Source organism: Eucyclogobius newberryi, unplaced genomic scaffold, assembly GCF_026437365.1.
Source record: "Eucyclogobius newberryi isolate DKJ021-1_F unplaced genomic scaffold, fEucNew1.0.hap1 SCAF_13, whole genome shotgun sequence".
Taxonomy (NCBI): domain Eukaryota; kingdom Metazoa; phylum Chordata; class Actinopteri; order Gobiiformes; family Gobiidae; genus Eucyclogobius; species Eucyclogobius newberryi.
The window spans coordinates 31,262,960-31,284,537 of NW_027315757.1; the positions used below are offsets into that span (position 1 = coordinate 31,262,960).

At 40.7% G+C, this 21,578-nt stretch overlaps 2 protein-coding genes and 1 non-coding gene across 3 annotated transcripts; 1 reads left to right on the forward strand and 2 right to left on the reverse strand.

Moving 5' to 3' along the window:
* Positions 1-21: 21 nt before the first annotated feature.
* kri1 (KRI1 homolog) lies at positions 22-5,594 on the reverse strand. Its single transcript, XM_072443497.1, has 18 exons — positions 5,394-5,594; positions 5,196-5,269; positions 4,888-4,990; positions 4,715-4,814; positions 4,591-4,645; positions 4,421-4,470; positions 4,257-4,356; positions 4,099-4,176; positions 3,870-3,979; positions 3,564-3,792; positions 2,951-3,121; positions 2,643-2,718; positions 2,462-2,580; positions 2,224-2,383; positions 2,016-2,146; positions 1,641-1,705; positions 728-823; positions 22-651 (listed from the first exon to the last, which is right to left on the reverse strand). The coding sequence occupies exons 1-18, from the start codon at positions 5,476-5,478 to the stop codon at positions 150-152; spliced, it is 2,304 nt and encodes a 767-aa protein (XP_072299598.1). The 5' UTR covers positions 5,479-5,594; the 3' UTR covers positions 22-149.
* LOC140358855 (Z30 small nucleolar RNA) lies at positions 1,779-1,877 on the reverse strand. The gene has a single exon (XR_011926738.1). It is a non-coding gene; the product is annotated as a Z30 small nucleolar RNA (small nucleolar RNA).
* Positions 5,595-10,503: 4,909 nt separating the features above from the next.
* Positions 10,504-21,304, forward strand: ldlra (low density lipoprotein receptor a). Its single transcript, XM_072443498.1, has 18 exons — positions 10,504-10,786; positions 13,256-13,381; positions 14,039-14,161; positions 14,273-14,650; positions 15,226-15,348; positions 15,856-15,978; positions 16,080-16,199; positions 16,339-16,464; positions 16,563-16,734; positions 16,804-17,031; positions 17,386-17,504; positions 17,580-17,719; positions 18,256-18,397; positions 18,502-18,645; positions 18,738-19,031; positions 19,801-19,878; positions 20,136-20,302; positions 20,381-21,304. The coding sequence occupies exons 1-18, from the start codon at positions 10,729-10,731 to the stop codon at positions 20,435-20,437; spliced, it is 2,718 nt and encodes a 905-aa protein (XP_072299599.1). The 5' UTR covers positions 10,504-10,728; the 3' UTR covers positions 20,438-21,304.
* The last annotated feature ends 274 nt before the right edge of the window (positions 21,305-21,578 follow it).

Below are 21,578 nucleotides of genomic sequence, written 5' to 3' on the forward strand. Positions count from 1 at the left end.
AAAAAAAGGAAAAAACATTCATCAGTAATCCAAAACTTATATTTGATGTCATAAAAAATCAACTGGAACTTTCGAATATGTATAAAATCTTATGGTACAAAATTTGTCCACTACATTTTCTTCTCTACCCGTCCTGTAATTAACACTGGTCATGAGTCTTTCTTTTGTTGTTTCTCCTTCTTCTGTTGCTCCTTGCGCCTTTGGCGGCCCAGCTGTTTGAAGTACAGTCTCTTGGGATTGAGCCCGTAGGCCTTCAGTCTCTGTCGGCTGAACTCTCTCCCACCGATCTTCAGCCCAGACGCAGACAGGAGCCCTGAGCGTTTAGGCTTCTTCTTGGTCCACTTTGGTTTGTCCTTGGTGGTTGGTTTGTCCTTGGTGGTTGGTTTCGCCTCTTCCCCTGCCGCCTCTGCCACTAGACCTTCCCCTTCTGTGTGTTTCTTTTTCTTCTTGGGTATCAGGACTGGCTCTTGCTCCTCTTCCTCTGCTGTAATGTTTAAAGCGGGAGCAGGAGCAGTGGCAGGAGCAGTGGCAGTGGCAGGAGCAGAAGTGTCCTCCTCTTCCTCCGCTCTGCCCCGTTTCTCAGCATTCTTGAAGCGGTCTCTTTGATTCTTGCCCATTTTACCTTTAGCATCAGTCGTTTCTTCCTCCTCCCTGCGGACATTTGGAAACACTCTGTTCTATTGCCATTTTACAGAAAATCTCAATGTAAAAGAAGAAAAATACTTACTGTAAATATATTGAACTGAGAATCTCCTTTTTCCTCTTTTCATTTCGAGCTTTTATGTTGTAGTTCTGCAAATCACTCATCTCTTCTTTTTCAGACCTAAGAAAGACAAAACGTAATCAAACCCTAATGTTTGTGCATAGTATTCCCTTTATGTTTGTGCATAGTATTCCCTTTATAATGTTTGTGCATAGTATTCCCTTTATAATGTTTGTGCATAGTGTTCCCTTTATAATGTTTGTGCATAGTGTTCCCTTTATAATGTTTGTGCATAGTGTTCCCTTTATAATGTTTGTGCATAGTATTCCCTTTATAATGTTTGTGCATAGTATTCCCTTTATGTTTGTGCATAGTATTCCCTTTATAATGTTTGTGCATAGTATTCCCTTTATAATGTTTGTGCATAGTGTTCCCTTTATAATGTTTGTGCATAGTATTCCCTTTATAATGTTTGTGCATAGTATTCCCTTTATAATATTTGTGCATAGTATTCCCTTTATAATGTTTGTGCATAGTGTTCCCTTTATAATGATTGTGCATAGTGTTCCCTTTATAATGATTGTGCATAGTATTCCCTTTATGTTTGTGCATAGTATTCCCTTTATAATATTTGTGCATAGTATTCCCTTTATAATGTTTGTGCATAGTGTTCCCTTTATAATGATTGTGCATAGTATTCCCTTTATAATGATTGTGCATAGTATTCCCTTTATAATGTTTGTGCATAGTATTCCCTTTATAATGTTTGTGCATAGTATTCCCTTTATAATGTTTGTGCATAGTATTCCCTTTATAATGTTTGTGCATAGTATTCCCTTTATAATGTTTGTTCATAGTGTTCCCTTTATAATGTTTGTGCATAGTATTCCCTTTATAATGCCTGGAGTACATACTGGAGCAGGAGGAGCCGTCATACCTGAACATGCAGGTCTTCTTCAGAGAACACCACTGGTTCAGCTCCTTGTCATTAGCATTTAAAATCTGAATAAAGAACAAGAATATTTTCAAAAGTACTAAGCGCCTGCTTCACCTCAGGATTGAGCGGATGTGCGCTGCGCTCAGAGAGAAGATTAAATATCCGAGATCATGCCCTGGTCAGAGCAGCCACGAGGACAGCAATACCAGGTCAGTCTTTGCACACTCATCACCGCCACAGAACAATATGGGACAATATGGAACAGAACTAAGGTATTTGCCCATTTTGAATAGATTTTCTGTGATATTTTAGAAGCATTAAGTGTGTGAAATGCAAGAAAAAAGGATTTAGGTTGTATTTTGATGCCTTTCTCACCTCATCTGTGCTCAGCCCAAAGTCATTTGCCAACACGCTCCTGTATCGAAACCTACATGGGAGGTCATCGATAATATCTTCATAGTCCAGTTTATAGTACTCATCCAAATACTGTTCGAAGCTCTTCTCCTCTAAAAAACACAAATATACTCATACTGTAGTACAGGCCTTTACATCATGTTGTGTTTACTCCAGTGGTGTGACGTACTGGGGTCAAATACCGGCTTGCTTTTGGTGACGACTTCTGCAAAGTGGGATTTCTTCTTCCTCTTGCCCATCTGTGGCACGTCCTCCCTCTTCAGCTTCAGCCGCTCCTTCTTCTTCTGCTTTTTGGACGTGTGCTGGCTCGGGTCATAGTCGGCGTCCATCTACCGAGAAACATGTTTACGACTTACGAATAGCAAAGGTAAAATAGGTTTTGGATTTTTAGTGGAAGTGTGGCTCACAACAAAGCCCTCGTCGTCACAGTGAGGCTGGAACTGCCCCTCTTCACCATAGTCTGCATCCTCTTCATCCTCTTCATCCTCTCTGCCCTCTCCAGTCCACATGTCCCAGTTCCAATGCTCTGTTGGACATGAGACGTTTAGGTCTAATTTTGTGTTGTCAGTTTCCATTGTACTGACTTACCTTGCATTTCTTCATCTTCATCAAAATGAGGCTTCTCGTCTTCCTCTCCTCCGTAGTATTCATCTCCAAACATATTCTGCAAATGAAAATGGTTATTTACAGTAAGGGCAATGTAAAAAGTACAGAAGAAAATATCAATTAAGATAAAGATTAAGATATAAGCAAAAGGCTTTAGATTTCCCTTTGAGAAGTTCACGATTATCTATTTATCTATTATCCACAGTCATTTCACCAACCACTCCCCCATCTCAGTTAAACCAATCAGGACTCCAGATTGTTGAGGAGTAATACGTCTGATATATGTGCACCTGCATGAGCTGGTCGTGTTTTTGAGGGTCGAAGTCTCCGTCCAGATCGTCGGGACTGAAGGCCAGCTGCTCGTTTCCCGTCAGCTCCTGCAGCCGCTTCAGCTTGTCCATGATCTCACAGCGCTTCAGGTTCTTCAACTGCTTCAGCTGCTCTTGTTTCTGCTCTTTTTCCTGTCAATCAAAATCGTTCATCTTGATTTATTCATTAATCACAATTATTACATCTAGTGACTACTACTACCACCAATTACAAAAAAATATATATACTGTAACTAGGGTCGCTACACTACATTTACACCTAGTACTTTGAAATTTGTTCTACACGCATATTGACGTATAATTAATAATAAAGATAAAAAGTTGCAGCAGATTAGAGGCTTATTTCATGTTACATACACATCTACTTTAATTCCATCTGTTCAATCTCGTAATTATAGATTGTAGCCTCAAACAATCTTGCAAACAATCGCGTGAATAACCGTGAAAATTACTATGATTATTTTTTCATAATTGTGAACCCTGAACGGCCAGTAAAGGTGTAACAAAGTAAAACTCTAGTATCAGAACTTTTCCATTCCCAATGCAGCGCGAGCTTCATGTGAGTAACACGTACCTTCTGCTTGCGCTCCTTCACCTCCTCGCGCTTGTGTCTTCTCGTCTCGTCTTTCGAGCGCACGGATGTGGCGATGTTGCGTGGATACGTTTTGATCTCTTGAGAATCCGGCTCTTCAAAGCGAAAGTTGTAGCTCCTCTCAAAATCCTCCTGTCGCTTCAGGAAGCTCTCTCCCTCCTCCTCAGAGTCCTCCACCTCATCCTGGACCAACTCATCATATGTGGGAATCCTAAAGTATAAAAACACAGTAGAGTTTCAATAAGGTCAATAAGACTTCTTTTTGCAAAAATTGAGATCTGCACGTACCGGTCCTGCTCTTGGTCTTCTTCGTGATAGCCCTTGTTCAGGACGTAGTCTCTGAGGAAACGCTCCTTCTCATCCAGTTCAGGGTCATTCCAATAGTCCCGCAAATATTTCTGCCACAACCCAGACAGTAACAGACAAATGTTACTGAAAATAAGCTTTAAGGATTACCTTGCCACCACTGCTCACTTTCACACTAAGAACATCTACAATAAACGTGTGCGTTCCTCACCAGGTCCGTCACCTCCTCTGAGTCGTCCATCTCAGCTTGGCCTTTCATCCACTCCATATAGTCGGCCTCTTCTTTATCCTGAAAACACGATAAAGTAACAATAATCAGATTGTGTTGTTTTTTTAAGACACGGTTTCCTGTAGAAGGACATTTCAGACCTTTTCGTCTTGTGTTTTGATCCTCCTGGTCAGCAGTTGTGACACCTCACATTCCCCTGCCTCTTCCTCATTGTCACTGTCCTGGATGAACTTGCGAAAGCTGAGGACAATTTCAAATGTTATTTATATTCCAATACCAACATCACCACACTTAAACATATTACCTTTGCTTTAGCTCATTCTGTTCTTGAATGTAGCTTGGAGACGCTGCTCTCTGCGGAGGAGAAAGAACAAAAAATGGAATATATATTTGATATTTATTTTAAACCTTTAAGTTTAGAGTAATATCAATATCATGGACATTACACATTTTACACACAAATAGACAACACACCTCATTCCTCAGAGCAGCTTCCTCTTCATCACTTCCATCATCATCTTCAAATTTACTGTAATAAAAGTATGACAGATGAGACTAAGCTATGGCTGTGAAGAAGCTACAAGTGTAGACCACTCACCCCTCCCTCTCCAGGATGACTTTGCGCTCATAGTCTTTTAGATACATGGGTTTCACTGCTTTCTTGGAGGTTGAGGGCTTTTCATCACTGGTGGATGGAACTAAACAGAAGTATGATAAATTAAACTGAGTAACTGGTTTGCAAAAAAATATTTTTGTCTCCCCAAAACCTACCTTCAGAGTAAAACGTCACATCTTTCTCATAGATCTTTGGGTCTTTCTTCTTCAGCAGTGATAATGTTCTATAGAAGTCCCTCTCCAGCTTTGGGTCCAGTTCCTGGGATGAGACCAAATGTATATTTAAGAAACATATTATTCTCGGCTACTTTGTTCAGACAATTAATGGAGTGTCACTGTTTTCAAAGTATGGCTATTCTCATGTCAAAGAGTTGTACATTGCATTGGATGAAGAATAATTCCCTCTCCCTGATAATGGTACAAATTGAAACTAAATGAGAAGATGACCAATCGCCAGCGCTCACCACTTCACTTTCGTCAGAGCTGGATTCTGAGGAGGATTCACTGTCTTCATCTCTGTTTCCGAAACGATCCTTCACTGTAAAACAATATTAAGTATAAGTATAGTAAGTATATCACAGAGGAACAGCCACATGCAAACCAACTCCACACTGCCCCACGTTGTGTTGTTAGCCGTATTTAGCTAGCAGCTGCAAACTTACGCCTCTGTAGCTCTTCTTTCTGACGATACTTCTCATATCTTTGCGCAAATTGTGAGTTGATTTTAAATTCCGCATTCTCGGGCATGTTCGTCCAATAACGTGCGTCAGTATTTTAATGTAAATGATGCGCAGTAATGTGTTTTGATGCAGGCTGTGGCTTCCGGCTGGAGCTCTGTCTGCACCACGTGGTTTCCGGTTTCGCGGAGAACGCACGATCATGGCGTTCATCCTCCAGCAGAGGGCGCAATAAGAAAGCTTTTATCTTGTGGAAACTTCAGATTCATCTTGCAACTTGTACTATACTATACTATACTATACTATACTATACTATACTATACTATACTATACTATACTATACTATACTATACTATACTATACTATACTATATATGGTGGTTCTTCCCGCTGTAACAAAAGCTTTATGTTGACAATACTCAATGATTTGAACATTTGCGTGCTGTACTTTTTGCCTTCTGATATACATTTGTGTAATGTTTTTGCTTTGACCAGAATGTGTGCATTATTTAAAGTGCATGTGCATCGTCTGTATTCTTGTTGCCCTTTAAACATACTCTTGAGTACCTTTGCATCGGCATGCCATGTTTTAGCACTTAAAATAGTCATCTACTTAAAGTATACGTTACTTTCTATTAATGGTTAAAAACTTGGGAGAAAAGATTGTATAATGTGTCTTCCAATGTTGTGTCTGTCAAATTACATTAACTCTAGTTTCTCCAAACAGATATTTTGCTCTAGTTGAGTAAATACTATTTGGGTCACTTGCTTTGTGCTTTTTTATTATTTTAAAGTCACTCACTCACACAAATACTGACTGGATTGCCAACTGATCACATCAACACATGTTTGGTACTTGTAAAACAATCCTAACATACAGAAAACATACATTTATTCACTTTTTATTGATTTATTTATTTAAGGAGGGATTTATTTACAGATTGTAGTTGTATGTAATCATATGCCTCTTTACACGTGTTAGACTGGTGCTGTTACTAACTACTTGCTCTTGACAGGTCGCACCAATGGCAAGAAGGGTGTGTCAGATGCACAGTATATGGAGCACCTTAAACATGAGAAGGTTATTGCCACGTGTCTCAGGTAAAGCAATAATATCTCCATGGAACCAAGCAGGTGAAAGTTTTATGGTGCAACTTTAACAAACACAACTCCAGGAACCGCATGATTTGTAAACATCATTGTAACATGACTACATAGAAAAAATAGATTGTCCATCCATCCATCCATTTTCTACCGCTTGGTCCCTTTCGGGGTCGCGGGTGACTGGAGCCTATCCCAGTGACTTCGGGCCTTAGGCGGGGTACATCCTGGACAGTGGCCAACTTGTCGCAGATTGTAACAAAGTAATTAAGTCACTTGTATATCACAGATGAACGTGTTTCTTACGTTTCTCATACTTTTTTGTTGCAAATTAGGAGATCAATCTTGTTTCTTGTATAGTATGTCTTTCGTGATAATCAATACATAGACTAAGGAGTATTCTTTAAATTCTAGCACATTTCACATTGTAAGTGCCCCTATCACTTTTATTTTCTATCAGAATGTTTACCACTAATTGTCTTACACACGTTTTCTCCTTCAGATACACTTTTATTAAATTTATAGATTGTATATTAAAAAAGGGGGCGTTATAGCACTCTACCAATTAACAGCCTCTCTCTGTTTTTTCTTCTTTCTGTTAACACGGTGAACTTCTCATCTGACCTACTTCCTCTGAGTTGGTTTAGAGAAGTCATGACCCTTCAGGATTACCACAGTTGTAATGTATACACTTCAGACCTCACTTCTGATCTGACTAAATGTACTTGATGTTTTTTTTATAACATATCCTTAATGATAGATTTGACATCTAACAACAGTGATTTGAAGTAACCTCATTTCAGTGTCTGTAATCTGCTTTTCTCCTATCTCACAGGATTGTTGACCATGACCCTCCCTCACGCGTTGACTCACATCCCGGGGCCCGTGCTGTATTATCTGCAGCGTGAGGCCCCCCCCCGAGTAAACATGGGCGTGGGTTACACAACGAGAAGGTGTCTTTCCTCTTACACTGTAACGTGACATCACAGATCACTTATACTGCTTTTTACATGGCCTGACAGGATTGGCTAAAGTTAGTCATGAGATTGTTGCTGCTTTAAAGTGCATGATGTGGGTGTATAACCTATAAACCTTCACACATTCATACACACATTAAAAGCAGTCATTTCCAAAGTCATGCCATGTTTGCCAGTTTCCTTGTTTGTTTGTTTGTTGTATAACTTCACACTTTATGCCTTTCCTGAAGTAGCATTCTTTTTTAAATGTATATCATAAGTGAAGAAACTATCCACAAAACAAAAACACGCATGCACTTATTATGAATGATTCCGTGTCCTCTGTCGACCTTTGTTAAGCCAAGCTGCACTTTTTTTTTCGTGAAAGAGGCTTGTGTCAGATTCAGCATGTAAGTAATTATAATATATCAGGACATAGACTTGTATACACATCTGAAATGTATAAAGTTTAAAAGAAGACTGTTGTTATTTCAAAATGACCTATAATGGCACTCTTGGCTTATTGTATCCATACTCTGGCCTGATGCTTTTCCATTCCAATTCGCAGAAAATGATTCCATATGCATTACACAAATAGACAGCAGCCAGACCATAATATAGCACTTCATTTCAAAGTTATGAGCAAACGCAAACACAAGTCTTTCCTTTGTGCTCTTGGCCGGAGCCCACACAGCCACATCGCTGCGATCCATTCTCCTTCGTGGGGAGGAGCTACTCTGCAGTTCTGGGAGAACCTGATTTAACCTTCAAGCTGAAGCTATGAATAGTGATCTCTCCGCCAACTGTGCGGTTGTTTGATGTGAGTGGGCGGTGACTGGTAGTAAGTGGAAAAAACTGAAATATTTTCTTGCTGCAGTGTGGCAGTATTGATAGGAATGGGGGTGTGGTTTGGTTAGAACTTCACCTTATATGTACTGGTTTCCTCTTCTGACCTGGACCATCAACAGTTTGTATGGGACAGTAGCCAGATGGTTCTTGTGCATTTTTTATTTTTTATTTTGAGCGCATAGAAATAGGACAAAAATATAGATTGATACACAGAATATGTTTAATAAAAAAAACACATACATCAAGAACCAATCAATGATAGACTGGACTGTCCCTGAGTAAGACAGGGCCCAGTCACAGTTAGGGCATCAACCATAATAAAAACTACCAAACCACCATGTGTTGTGGTCCATGAGGAAAAACTGCCCAAAGTGATCCCTCTCCTCTTGTCCTTGGCCTGACCTGCATGTGACTGTTAAAGGTGGGGCATTTCCATGGCAAGTTACATTTGCAGTTTTGTGCCATAGGATGCAGTTCACCCACTTCTGCAGAGGCCCTGGAACTCCATGTCAGTTCAGATTAAGCAGCCCCCGGCCCACAGTCTGCAATGGTGAGCCGGTTCACAGAACAAAGCCTTTTAATGGGATTACAGTACTAGAATTGGGATGAGTTATCCACATAAGACACTGATTTGATCCCAGTTAACCAGCTTTCACACGTTGTCTTGGCATTACATTAGCCTATGATACAATTTGGAAATTAACCAGCTTTGGGGAAAAAATGTGTTGGATCTCTGGCTTCCTGTTGGATTGACCCAAATCAGCATAAGCAGTTATCTTATTTTTACATTTTTAGAAAATTCTTAAACGTGACTTTAATAACAAAACAAACATTTAGAAAGACCAAACATCAGTGTTCCAATCTTTAATAAAGGTTTGGTGGTGCTTAATTGACTTTATTTTTCTGTTAAAACAATAATAATGCTTGAACACGCTCCCGCTGTATCTGCTGTCTGTTCCTTTATACAGTTTTTATTCATACAAATCTATTTGAACTGTAGTAGAGTAAAACTAAGGCCAACAGTTTCTATTTTTTTTATATTTTTTAGTATATATTTTTATAATTGTATAATCGTAATGTTTTGCGTCATGGATCATGTTGTCTTCTTCACAATGGTTCAAGGTTGCTTAGAAGTTTTATCTCTTTAGACAACATTTTATCTGCTATGTTGTAAACTACAAGGGCCACAGACTTTGGACCCCAAATGTGTTTATAACAGACGGCAGTGCAAGTCATTCTAAGTAAACATATCCATTTCTACTTTATAGCTTTTTTATGTTCATCACACTTTTAACCATTTGTATTCTAGTTCATTTTATAGATACTTTTATTGGTGAATGTGATTGTACTGTGCCAACCTTGTATATGTGTCGTTGTGATCTCTTAAATAGGGACTTCAGACATGCACCACGTATCATTTATTTAAATAGATTTGTTTTTAGACACTCCAATAGTGTCAGGTCTGGGTTGAGACTAGCTTTCACTTTCATGGGGGGAAATAAAAATATCTCAGCTTTTATGCTGCTCTTTTGTGTCATAACTATCCAGTAGTGATAGTAGTGTAGAATTACTGTCAATGAGTGTGAGACACAATCATGGCTAATGTGTATTTATATGGTGAGACTGTAAATCTAAAACACTCATCTTCAAGAAATTTGTTGCATTGTTGCATATAATAATAATAATCATTATTATTATTAGTATTATTATTAGTATTATTGCAACAGTACAAGATGCAGGAAAGTAATGATGAGATGGGATTAGTGATCTACATTCATTGGTGCTCTAAGTAAGTAAACCAACTTGTCATTATCATATTTATGTCTAAAAGGCGCTTTTTCCCTCCTCCACAAAGTGATAGTATTTGAAGGCTTTAGTCTTTCTTAAAGATGAAAATGGCATGTAAATGCACGCGGGGCCCTCCGGGGGGCCCTGCAGCTGCGATGGCGAGGTCAAATTCCTCCGCCCCGCCGTGAGGCTCTAACGTCCACAAACAGAGGCAGTCTGCGCACACCCTCCCGTGCGTGAAGGGTTAACACGTTGGGAGTAGAATCCACGGCACGTGACACCGCCTTCAGATTTTTGGGACCGTGTTCCTCCGAAATCACACCACTGTAGGCTCCGCCCTCTAGGGGCCCCCGGGTCCCACCCACACTGGACCACATTGAAATTGGTCTGATGTTGTTGCCAAACAGAACAGTGTGTGGAGCGTCCCAGCCCTGAGCATCAGCTGGACCAACATATTTCTGACCCAACGGGAACTAATATTGAAATAATATTCCCAACACTTTTCATTGAGTCATTCGGGTCCTGTATTTGAGTGACAGGCAGTGGCATCACTCACAGACACAGACACTGTCACACTGGACAGAAGAACAGACGCGTAATAGTTCAAACAGTCGCGGGTTTGGAGACATGGGGCGACCTCTTTACGCGTACGTCGTCTTCATCATCTTCACCATTGATCGGACAAGTAAGTGGAATTTACAGCTTAAATCCATTTGAGTGAACTTATTTTTTAGTTTTTTTTAGTGATATTTACAAATCAAACTAAATACTGTGCACTGGGCATCAATCTGGAGTTCCCCCAAGAACAAACATTTATCATGAAAGAAAATTACACCTCAATTGAGCCAATTACTGCACGTGACACACATTACACTATCGGATACAAGTGATGGGGGAGGGCGCGGATATCCCTCTAAATGTAGGTCAAATCTCGTTTTTTCTTTTTCTTTTTTCTTCACTCCCCTTTCTGCTTTCGTTGAAAACATTTCACCTCAAATTCCCTCTGAAAACTTCCAGCAATGACAACGATCACTCTGTAATACACGTGATGGTGTGAATGGAGCGGTATATTTGAGATACTGAGGCGCTCCTTGCAGCCAATGAGCTGCAAGAAGCGCCTGAATACAGTGTGTCCAGTGGAGTGAGAGAAAAGCCGGGTTTCTCTTCGGGACACGCGCCAATGGCAACTCACAAAACCTTTCTGGAGCACATGGTCAAGGAAAGTGGCGTGATTTATTGCATCAGCCAAGAGCATGGAATCCCTGACGCAATATCCAATGAACTGGAGGGGAAGCTTTGTTTATTCTAGTGTAATTCTTGTAAGATAAGATTGCTATTTGGATCCTGAGTCAGATCCACTCACTTTACCTTAAATGAACTGTAGGACAAACAGAGCACGCCCAGGTTTGCGCTGAGACTGGGGAAAATGTGCTTTAGGTGAAACTTGTCCAAACTGGCTCAAAACCGCCTTTCATCAGCCACAAGAATGCACTTTGTTGTCTCTGAGTGGAAGGTTATGGGCAAACCTGTTATAGTGAAGAGCGCATGGCCTCACGTTGTATTAAAGATGGTTAAAACTTAACTTATTTGTAAGTACGTACGTATAAGTAAGTATTTCATGATTAAACTGGAAGAGCCAATTCAAATATTACATTATTTTAGTTTTGTTTTGGATCAAATGTGCTGTCTGATGCAACCCTCTTGGGACTAACACAATTGTCTGAGAGATGGGCAGGAAATCAATACAAGTGTAAATGCTGCTTAGAAAATATTGGATGTATAGATTATGAGGAAAAGAAAAAAAATGGATTGTAAATGAAAATCTCAAAATACTGCAAAAAGCTTAAAAAAAGAGCTTAAAAAAAGGTTTTAAACTCCTGATAAGGATTATAAAGATATATTTCTGCAATTCTGTGAGTAAATGTATAGTCATTTCACACTTTGTTTGAGCCTCAACTGATACATTTAAGACATCGGGATACATCGTTCACACTTACTGCCCCTTGTATTTTTGCTGCATTCTTCAACTTTCATTAAGTCAAACATGTTTTCTTTATAACTTAAGCACTCACGCAGACGATAACGCCACCATCAGTGGGTTTGCGACTGCTGAACTTTAAGCTCAGTAAATACGCCACGTGAACTAAGTCAACCGCAATCCTGGGAAAACAGATGCTTTTGGGAAACCTACTGTCCAATGTTGTTCCGTTAAGGGGGCAGTGAACTTCTAGGAAACATGAAGTAGTATGTAGTAAAAGTAAACATGTAGGTTAATCTATATTTTACAATATTAAAATAATTATAGAGTAGGGATAGTCCATTTGTATTGAAAGTAATACAACATTTGTACCGGAACCTTAACTTTTAATGAGTAATTTATGATTCTACGGTAAACACTTTAATAGTTCTGTGTTTATTGCAGTAACTTCCACCACTGATAACCTATGGTAAGTTTTATGTCTTCACAACTGTCACGTGAAGCCATAAAGCTATAGTAAATTCTCAGCCTGCATAGCATTTTTCTGCATGAAAGAGAAGAGGCGTGACCAATAGGAACAGATGCCCACGTTTGGTTGGCAAAAACATTACTGTATGATTTAAACGTTATTCCATTATATCAGTCAAAAATACCCATTTCATACAATCAATGACACACAGTATTTAGGATTTGCCTTATCACTGGTGCTTCTGTGTGTTGGTGCGACTCCTCTCACAAACAGGTGGTCTCCAGGGGGACTGGGCTCTCTTAAGTCGTGTTGTGACGATGACATTGGGGGATGGGCTGTTTATTATCATACATATTATTTATTTGAACAGCAGTAGCGTCTGTGGACACATGACGATGACCAGGAGGCGCGCTATAGGTGCAGCCAGGAGGTGTGTTAACTATATTCAGCCCTGTTTCAACAAGAAGAAACACGAGCTGTTGCCCACGTCATGAAAACTGGATCGACGGCAGTTGGAAATCCACCTTTCTCTTTTTATTGATCTCGACTACTGATAATTGACATTTTGACAAATCTGTTCTGTAGGAAAGTTTGTTTGCATACAGTTTAACAGGTCCTTGTGTTTGTCTAATTACTGCACCTATCAATCAATTCAAATGATTACAGACATACAAATTCATCTAAATGTCTTGTGTCTTTTTAAACAGGCGCATTGGTTACCTGTGGGACGAGGCAGTTCCAGTGTGGCAACGGGAAGTGCATCACGGCCAGATGGGTTTGTGATGGGACAGACGACTGTGGAGACGGCACAGACGAGCTCCCTGGCACCTGCTGTAAGTCTCACCCACAATGGTCTCTTAGTATTCACAAAAATGACCAAAAGAGGCTGTAGAAATGCTTCACGGTAATGTTAAAATGTGATTTGTACATAACTGATAAGATAAGATATTACTTTAATGTCCACACATGGGGAAATTTTGGTGTTACAATGCAGATAATAGGAAGAAAAAACACTCTTAATAGAAAAACTCTTATTAACAAAACTCCTCTCATATCTTAAATAGGGATTGGAGGGGGGGAAAAATAAATTAAAATAGATAAATAAAATAAAAAGGTAAAAATAAAAATAAGAAAATAATAATAATAAAATAAAGTAAAGTAAAAATAGCTAGCATAAGACTAAATAATACTAATAGTAAGTAAGTAAACAAAAGTGAAAGTAAGTAAGTGAAACACTCTTATTTACATCAGTTGTATGCACATGAATATGACCTTAATTGCTTGTGAGTACGACAGTAATTGCACATGAATATGACGGTATTGCACATGGTTAATTCAGTATTGCACATGACTGAGCCGCCGTTATTGTAAGTTAAATTATTTCTGTGTGAAATTTCAACATCAAGGCATTAGATAAGAGTTAGAATGTAATGGAGGGACTGAATGCACCGGTGCAAAGTGTTCTAAGTTGCGTGTGTATTTTTTTGCAGCGGCTAAATCGTGCAGACCTACAGACTTCACGTGCTCCGACCGACTGAACCAGTGCATCCCAAAGAGCTGGCAGTGTGACGGGAAGGCGGACTGTGAGAACGGAGCCGACGAGGAAAGCTGTGGTACGCCATCGTCACACACCGACACCCTCAACAAACGCAAATGGATGAAAAACAGGAAGTAAGAGAGGCAATTCCCCCCCGTATTCACCCCGTTCTCCGTTTTCCCCTCAGCTCCCAAACAGTGCACGGACGCCGAGTTCCGGTGCGGGACGGGCCAGTGCGTCTCCTCCACGTTCGTGTGCGATGACGAGTCGGACTGCGAGGACGGCAGCGACGAGGTGTCGTGCCCCCCGGTCACCTGTAGCTCCGCCTCCTTCAGGTGTAACAGCTCGGCCTGCGTGCCCCGCCTGTGGGCCTGCGACGGGGACTTGGACTGCAGCGACGGATCCGACGAGTGGCCCTCCAACTGCGGATCCCGGACCACGGTGGGGGCCAACAAGCGCTGCTCCGCTCTGGAGTTCAGCTGTGGCAGCGGCGAGTGCATCCACAGTAGCTGGAGGTGTGACGGAGGAGAGGACTGTCTGGACCGGTCTGATGAAGCCGACTGTGGTGAGTCAGCTATATCATCATTGTATTGAAAAGGGATCTTGGAAATACAGACTCAATACTAATCCATGCTAAAGCTAATGTTGAAACTAAATAATTATCAATATTTTATGTATAAATAAGTCTACATTTCTTCCGGAAAAGTCTAATTAGTTTTAGAATGGTCTGGGTCTTTATCAGAACGAGTGTAAGATAAGATAAGATGAGATAATATAATCCTTTATTGTCCACACATGGGGAAATTTCATTGTTGCAACGCAGGTAGCTACAGAGGAAAAGGACAGGTAACTTATAGGAAGATTAGTAAGTAAGATTACTTTCTTATATCTAAGAAACAAGTTAAACATTCAATGCTGTTAATAAAAAATATTGTGTATCAAGCCCTTAAAATAAAAATGAAAATCGATTTTGAATTCGATTTCTCACACTAGTGTAGAAACGCTGCTGGTAAAGAAATATGTCAATACAAAAGGCACCGGCTACTCCTTGTCCTCCTGCTACTAGCTCTTATTACGCTCATATTCTGAAAAGTCAATATGTTTTTGAAATGGTTGGTGTTGTCGTTGTTGTGGTTGTAGCTCGCACCACTTGCCGTCCGGATGAGTTTGAATGTGGAGATGGGACTTGTATCCACGGGAGCCACCAGTGCAACCACCAGTACGACTGCAGGGACATGAGCGACGAGCTGGGCTGTGTCAATGGTACGGTCTCCCACCAATATAATACTTAGATAGTTTCATTGTTATTGCACGGAAAACAAGCACCCCAATTCACTCATATAATATAAGCTAAAAAAGGGGCGATAATTGTAAGATGACTCAAATATGAATGAAAAATCGAATATATTTGCAAACCTGACATTGGTATTACTCATAAGTTAGCTTTGTTTTTTAGTTTATTATATAATATAAGCTAAAAAAGGGGCGATAATTGTAAGATGACTCAAATATGAATGAAAAATCGAATACATTTGCAAACCTGACATTGGTATTACTCATAAGTTAGCTTTGTTTTTTAGTTTATTATATAATATAAGCTAAAAAAGGGGAGATAATTGTAAGATGACTCAAATATGAATGAAAAATTGTATATATTTGGTATTACTCATAAGTTAGCTCTGTTTTTTAATTATTCATCCTAAGCACTTTGCATATTATCTACCATTTCCCCCATGTTTTACCTGTTGTTTGTTTGTTTCTCACCCGCAGTGACACAGTGCCAGGGCCCGCAAAGTTTCCGATGCCGCAGTGGGGAGTGCATCCACACGGACAAAGTGTGTGACAGGAAAAGGGACTGTAGGGACTGGTCCGACGAGCCTCTCAGAGAATGTGGTAAGTACAGCAATAATCTTCTACACATATTTACAATACCCGTGTCTCTAACAAGCATCTGCAGACAGAAAGACAAAAACATTCTGTCACCGTCTCCGCAGGAACCAACGAGTGTCTCTTCAGCAACGGCGGCTGCTCGCACATCTGCAACGACCTGAAGATTGGATATGAGTGTCTTTGTCCTTCTGGGTTCTATCTGGTTGATAAAAAGAGATGTGAAGGTAACTGAGTCTAATCAAATATTTGTTTTTTGATAGTTTGTACGTTGTTGCACACTTTGTTTACTCGTGCTTCTATGTCAGTGAAATATTTCAATGACGTTGCCCTTCGATGATTGTTTTTTTTGCTCTGTTCCGTCAGACATCGATGAGTGTGCCAACCCAGACACCTGCAGTCAGATCTGTATCAATCAGATCGGCAGTTACAAATGTGAATGTGAGGAGGGATACCAAGTGGACCCTGCGACCAAAGCCTGCAAAGCAATTGGTAAAGTCCAATTTTGAGTACAAAGTGACTGTATCAGTGTAGCACTATCAATATTTCTTTATTTTTTCAATTTAATACATGCATTTTCATTTATTTAGGTACCATTGCTTATCTTTTCTTTACCAACCGTCATGAGGTCAGGAAGATGACCCTGGACAAGAGTGAGTACACTAGAGTAATCCCCCGGCTGAAAAACGCTGTGGCTCTGGACATGAACATGGCCACCAAAGACATATACTGGTCTGACATCTCTCAGAAGAAGATCTACAGGTAGTTTATTCACACTGAACACAATAATTTCCCCTTTATTTTCCTGTTTAATTTGTGGTACCTCTCTAGAGCTCAGATGGATTTGGCCGAAAACCCCTCCAGCCATAACATACTCATCAGTGGTGACATCGAGGCTCCAGAGGGAATCGCTTTTGACTGGGTCCACGGTAACCTGTACTGGACCGACAGCATTCGCAGCACTGTCTCCGTGGTAACCGCTGATGGGACACGACGTAAAACTCTCTTCCGCCAAGGATTATCCAAGCCGCGGGCCATAGTGGTCGACCCTCACAGCAAGTAAGTCTTCAAAGGCACAGCAAAGGCCTCAGGCAAACGGAGAGCAACATTATGAGGATTATTACTGTTCCCATTACACGTTTTTATTCAGCTTTTTTATCTTAAAAAAAATCACATTCGTATTAGTTTTATTTCCAAAACACATTCCAAACTCCAGTGTCTTGTTACAATCTGAAATAGACTATATTTTTTCTGAATATTAGCTTAAAGGCTTCAACTTGAAGTTATATTTAGGTTAACTTTGCAGAAAATCAATTTAGCATAGAACTGGCCCTTTAATGTAGTTTTTTATAGTATATTTTATAGTTAATTACAAACACATGACAGGTAAATAATCATGATTTTTGTCCCCAGCTTCCTGTACTGGACAGACTGGGGTTTCCCTGCTAAGATCGAGAAGGGCGGGCTGAATGGAGTGGACCGCACCGCTCTGGTTACTGACAACATCGAGTGGCCCAACGGCATCTCTCTGGGTAAACACTTGAGTTTCCTCTGTTCTTTGTGTTAATGGGTCCAGTTTGGTCTGATTCCTGCCCTGCCTCCCTCAGACCTGTTGAACCAGCGGCTGTACTGGGTGGACTCTAAGTTGCACACTCTCTCCAGCATCGACGTGCAAGGCGGCGGGCGGCGCACCCTCATTATTGACCAGCAGCAGTTGGCTCACCCGCTGGGATTGACCGTGTTTGAGGTAGATATGCCGCACGATAAAGGCTGATTACAACAAGCTGTAAAGGTCTCAACACGCTAGTTAACTGTAGCACTCCACGCTCACTAATGAGAGGTCAATTTCTATAAAAGTGGATTTAAAACATTGCATTTGACCAAAATGTATTCAACAACAATATTTAGGAAAAAAAGTTGGTGTGACAACCCAACTAAAATAGAACCAATTAGCTATCTTATAATACATATAGATATAGATTATTGTGAAAATAAAGAAAATTTTACATTTATTCACCATTACTGGTTCGATGGCCAAACAACACTCATCATTTATTGCAAGCTTTATGATGTCAAACTGTCTGAATGAAAAAGTAATGATATTCTTACATTAAACCAGATCTAATTACATTACATTAAACCACATATTTTGGTAAACTATTTAGAGTGTAGATTAAACAGAAATAAGAACTCACTGCTGCCCACAATTATTCTTATGATAATAACTTTCCAGTATTTACCATTGTGTTGTGACCTGAATAATACTGGATAATCTGTTTTCAGGAGAAAGTCTTCTGGACAGACGTCAGTAATAACGCCATCTTCAGTGCAAACAGACTGACCGGAGAGGACATAAGACCAGTGGCCGAACACCTCTCATCACCTGAGGACATTATTCTGTACCATAACCTCAAGCAGCCTGCCGGTACGAGAACATTGCTCATACTTGATCAATATTAGGCTATATCTCTTTTTCAAACTATGATCAATATTTGGAACGTTATTATATTCTCATTTGAACGATTGTAGGCAGAGACTGGTGCCAAGTGTCCAATGGTGGCTGTGAGTTCATGTGTCTGCCGGCCCCTCAGGTGGGGAGACACCCACCGCGCTACACCTGTGTGTGTCCTGACAACATGATGCTGGCCCGAGACATGAGGAGATGTGTGCCCGGTATGAGGACCATTTCTTATGAATCCTATTACTTCTCCCTCAACATTCCTAAATAAAACTCGAGCTAACGTTCACGGTTTGCTCCCTTCCAGGAGTCCCCACGCCTGCCCGTCCTGTCACCGCCCGTCCCGAGCGCGTGCAGCCCCCCGTCCCACCCACCACCACAGCTAAACCCCTGGTCCGCACCACCCCCCAGGCTCCTGTAGTGGTCCATAAACCGATGACCACGCCTCCCCCCACACCTGCGATCCGTCCTGCTCCACGCACCACCGCAGCCGCCGTAAAGACCACCGCTGCACCCAGCACTCCTCCACCCAAAGTTGTGACCTCCACCACTGTGCGGCCCAGCGTTCGGACCAGCTCCCAGGCTCCGGCTACTACCTCAGGTACTTGGGTTAGGGTTAACTATACAATATGACAGCAAGGCAAATTCATTTTAACAAGGAGATATTGAAAACAGAACTGGCAAAGACAGCTTGGATTGTAATGTCACAAACAGGAAGCCCTATAGTGTAATACATTTTAACTGTCAGATTGTTGTTGTTGACCTGTAATTACTGGGCCAAACAGAAAGAGAAACTGGCACAATGTTCAGCATCTTCTCTATCAGCATAAATAAATAAAAGTTAAATCAGTGTTTCACAATAGCCTCAGAGTGATGGAGGTGGTGCTGTTCTTCACCTCCAAACACGTGATTGTTGTCAACTGAACAGACTTTATGGACAAGGATTAATATGACAAGTTTGTGGAGCCAAATAATAAGATTCAACAGTTGTTTTTGATATTTCTTTCAAAAACAGTCACTCTCCCACAGACCTTCAGAGGCCCTTGCCCCCATCTGAGATTATGACATCATCAAATTCTATGGACTTGAACACAACCTATTGCCCCCAAATACTAGACAGTTATAAGACTCGCAGGATGAAAACATGTTGACTCAGCACTGCATTCAGATAATAACAGACGTCATAACCCCATTTCTATTCAGGCTGCTATCTCAGTTCACCTGTATTTACAGTCAGTGAGCCTGAACTACTTCTGCAGGGCTCAAAGTCATGACTGGTACCTGAGCCCCAGGGTGCATTGCTCTCAGTCGGCATACACAGCAGTTGCGTTCGACATTGACATCAATATTTTTTTCTACTGTCCCTTCAGACTTCAGACATGTGGTTGGAGCCATACCCAGTGCTGCCTCAAGTACCCCCTTTGCCCTATACATCGCCCTACCTCTGGGTGAGTGCTTTGATTTTGGCTTTAAAGATTTAGAGCAATGGTTCTAGTGATGTATGGATATCTTCTGGCAGAGTTCATTTAAGTCTCGGTTTATTATCCGTGCCTTCTGGACTGGTTCTAGTTTAATCCGGATGTGTATATTTAGTTGAGATGAATTCTAGGTCATCACTAGTCACAGTCACTAGTCAAATATTGTTTATAGAGGAAATGCTTGATTCAAACTGTACGTCTTATTGTCACTTGTGTGTTTTTTTTAGTGATTGTGTGTATGGTGATTGTTGGTGGATTGCTGCTGTGGAGAAACTACAGACTCAAAAACACCAACACGATTCACTTCGACAACCCGGTGTACCAGAAGACTACAGAGGACCAGGTGCACATCTGGAGGAGCAACAGTTTTGATGCTGGTTACACTTATCCAAAAGTAAGTATTAGCTCTTAAAAACATATCTAAAGAACAATGTAACGACTTGTTTAACAGCTTTGCCTCTGTTTTGTTCAGAGACAGATAGTGGACTTGAATGAAGAAGCAGACAATCCAGCCTTCACTGAAAACTGAAGACCTCTACCTCACATGCGAACTCAGTGGACAACCAGGGTTAAATATCAGGTGTACGAGCTTCATTGACAATCTTTACAACCTCCATTTAACTCAGCAGAGGTTGTGTCACTCTGAAAGGGTTTTAGACAAGAAAAGAAATTAGCCTGGGTTTAGAAAAACATTCACATAACTTAAATCTGTTGTTATTCAAGTAACTGTCAGGTTTGGTTTTATTCTATTTTAGAGTAAAAGACGAATATGAATGTCCACTCTAACTATTATCAACTCAATAATGCTTTCACCGTAGTGACCTCACCACCTCATGTATCCTCATCTAAAGGGACCTAAGCCACTGTTGAGCCACGCTGCTTGTGCCTTGACTCGCTGCACTCTTCTCTGACCCACCTGTGTTTTTAAAGTGGTACTGCACTTATTCAGGACTTGTAGGAGGCCTTTCCTCATCCCTCTCAGGAGGACGATAACATTCCTCTCTGTTCACGGGTGCTTTGACGGCCCCACGTGTGAGTAATGGGCCCCTGCCTTCTGTGCGATTCATGTGGACATTATTTACATCCTTGTGAAGGCCCGGACCTGCCTTTGCATTCCCCCCTAAGGAAAGCCATATGTTAATAGTGGCTGATGTGTGCCTTGTTCTGATCTGTTTGCAGTGGGATGTTAGATGGACGTGAAACAGTTGCAAAGTGAGGTCATGTAAAAATGAGTGTTTAAAAAGGGAAGCCTATTGGAGGCCTCAGAACTGTACATAATATTGTGTCCGTGAAAAGCGTGTGTACATATGATGTGGATAATTGTAAATATTTGTTGCCCATGTTGTTTTTGCTGTTTTGTTGTACATAAATAAAAAGTCTATTTATTATAGAATCATTGTGGCCTTGTGTCCATATTTGTTTTAGCATCAGTGGCTTTACAGAGACACGATATTTTCTTCTTGGTTGTTTTTTTTTGTCTCTCCAACCTCCAGCACATTTTCAATAAGTTAGATAATAAATAAAGGCTGAATGACTCCTACTTTTGTCTTTATATGCAAGCATTTGGCCTATATATTTTTTTTATTCCAGAAGTGTTAAAGTAGATGGGCTGAGCAGAACGGCCGGAGCCTTCAGACGTAGCACAGTTGTATATTTTGGCATGAGCAGAT

Bases quoted from the DNA above. Each gene is read 5' to 3' on its own strand.
- kri1 (XM_072443497.1), bottom strand. From the start codon at position 5,478: ATGCCCGAGAATGCGGAATTTAAAATCAACTCACAATTTGCGCAAAGA. The intron at 3,980-4,098 runs GTGAGGAACGCA...GGGTTGTGGCAG, and splicing joins CAGAGGAGGTGACGGACCTG to AAATATTTGCGGGACTATTG. The intron at 1,706-2,015 runs GTGAGAAAGGCA...TTCTTTATTCAG, and splicing joins TTGGGCTGAGCACAGATGAG to ATTTTAAATGCTAATGACAA.
- ldlra (XM_072443498.1), top strand. From the start codon at position 10,729: ATGGGGCGACCTCTTTACGCGTACGTCGTCTTCATCATCTTCACCATT. The intron at 17,032-17,385 runs GTAAGTCTTCAA...TTTTGTCCCCAG, and splicing joins GTGGTCGACCCTCACAGCAA to CTTCCTGTACTGGACAGACT. The intron at 19,032-19,800 runs GTACTTGGGTTA...CTGTCCCTTCAG, and splicing joins GGCTCCGGCTACTACCTCAG to ACTTCAGACATGTGGTTGGA.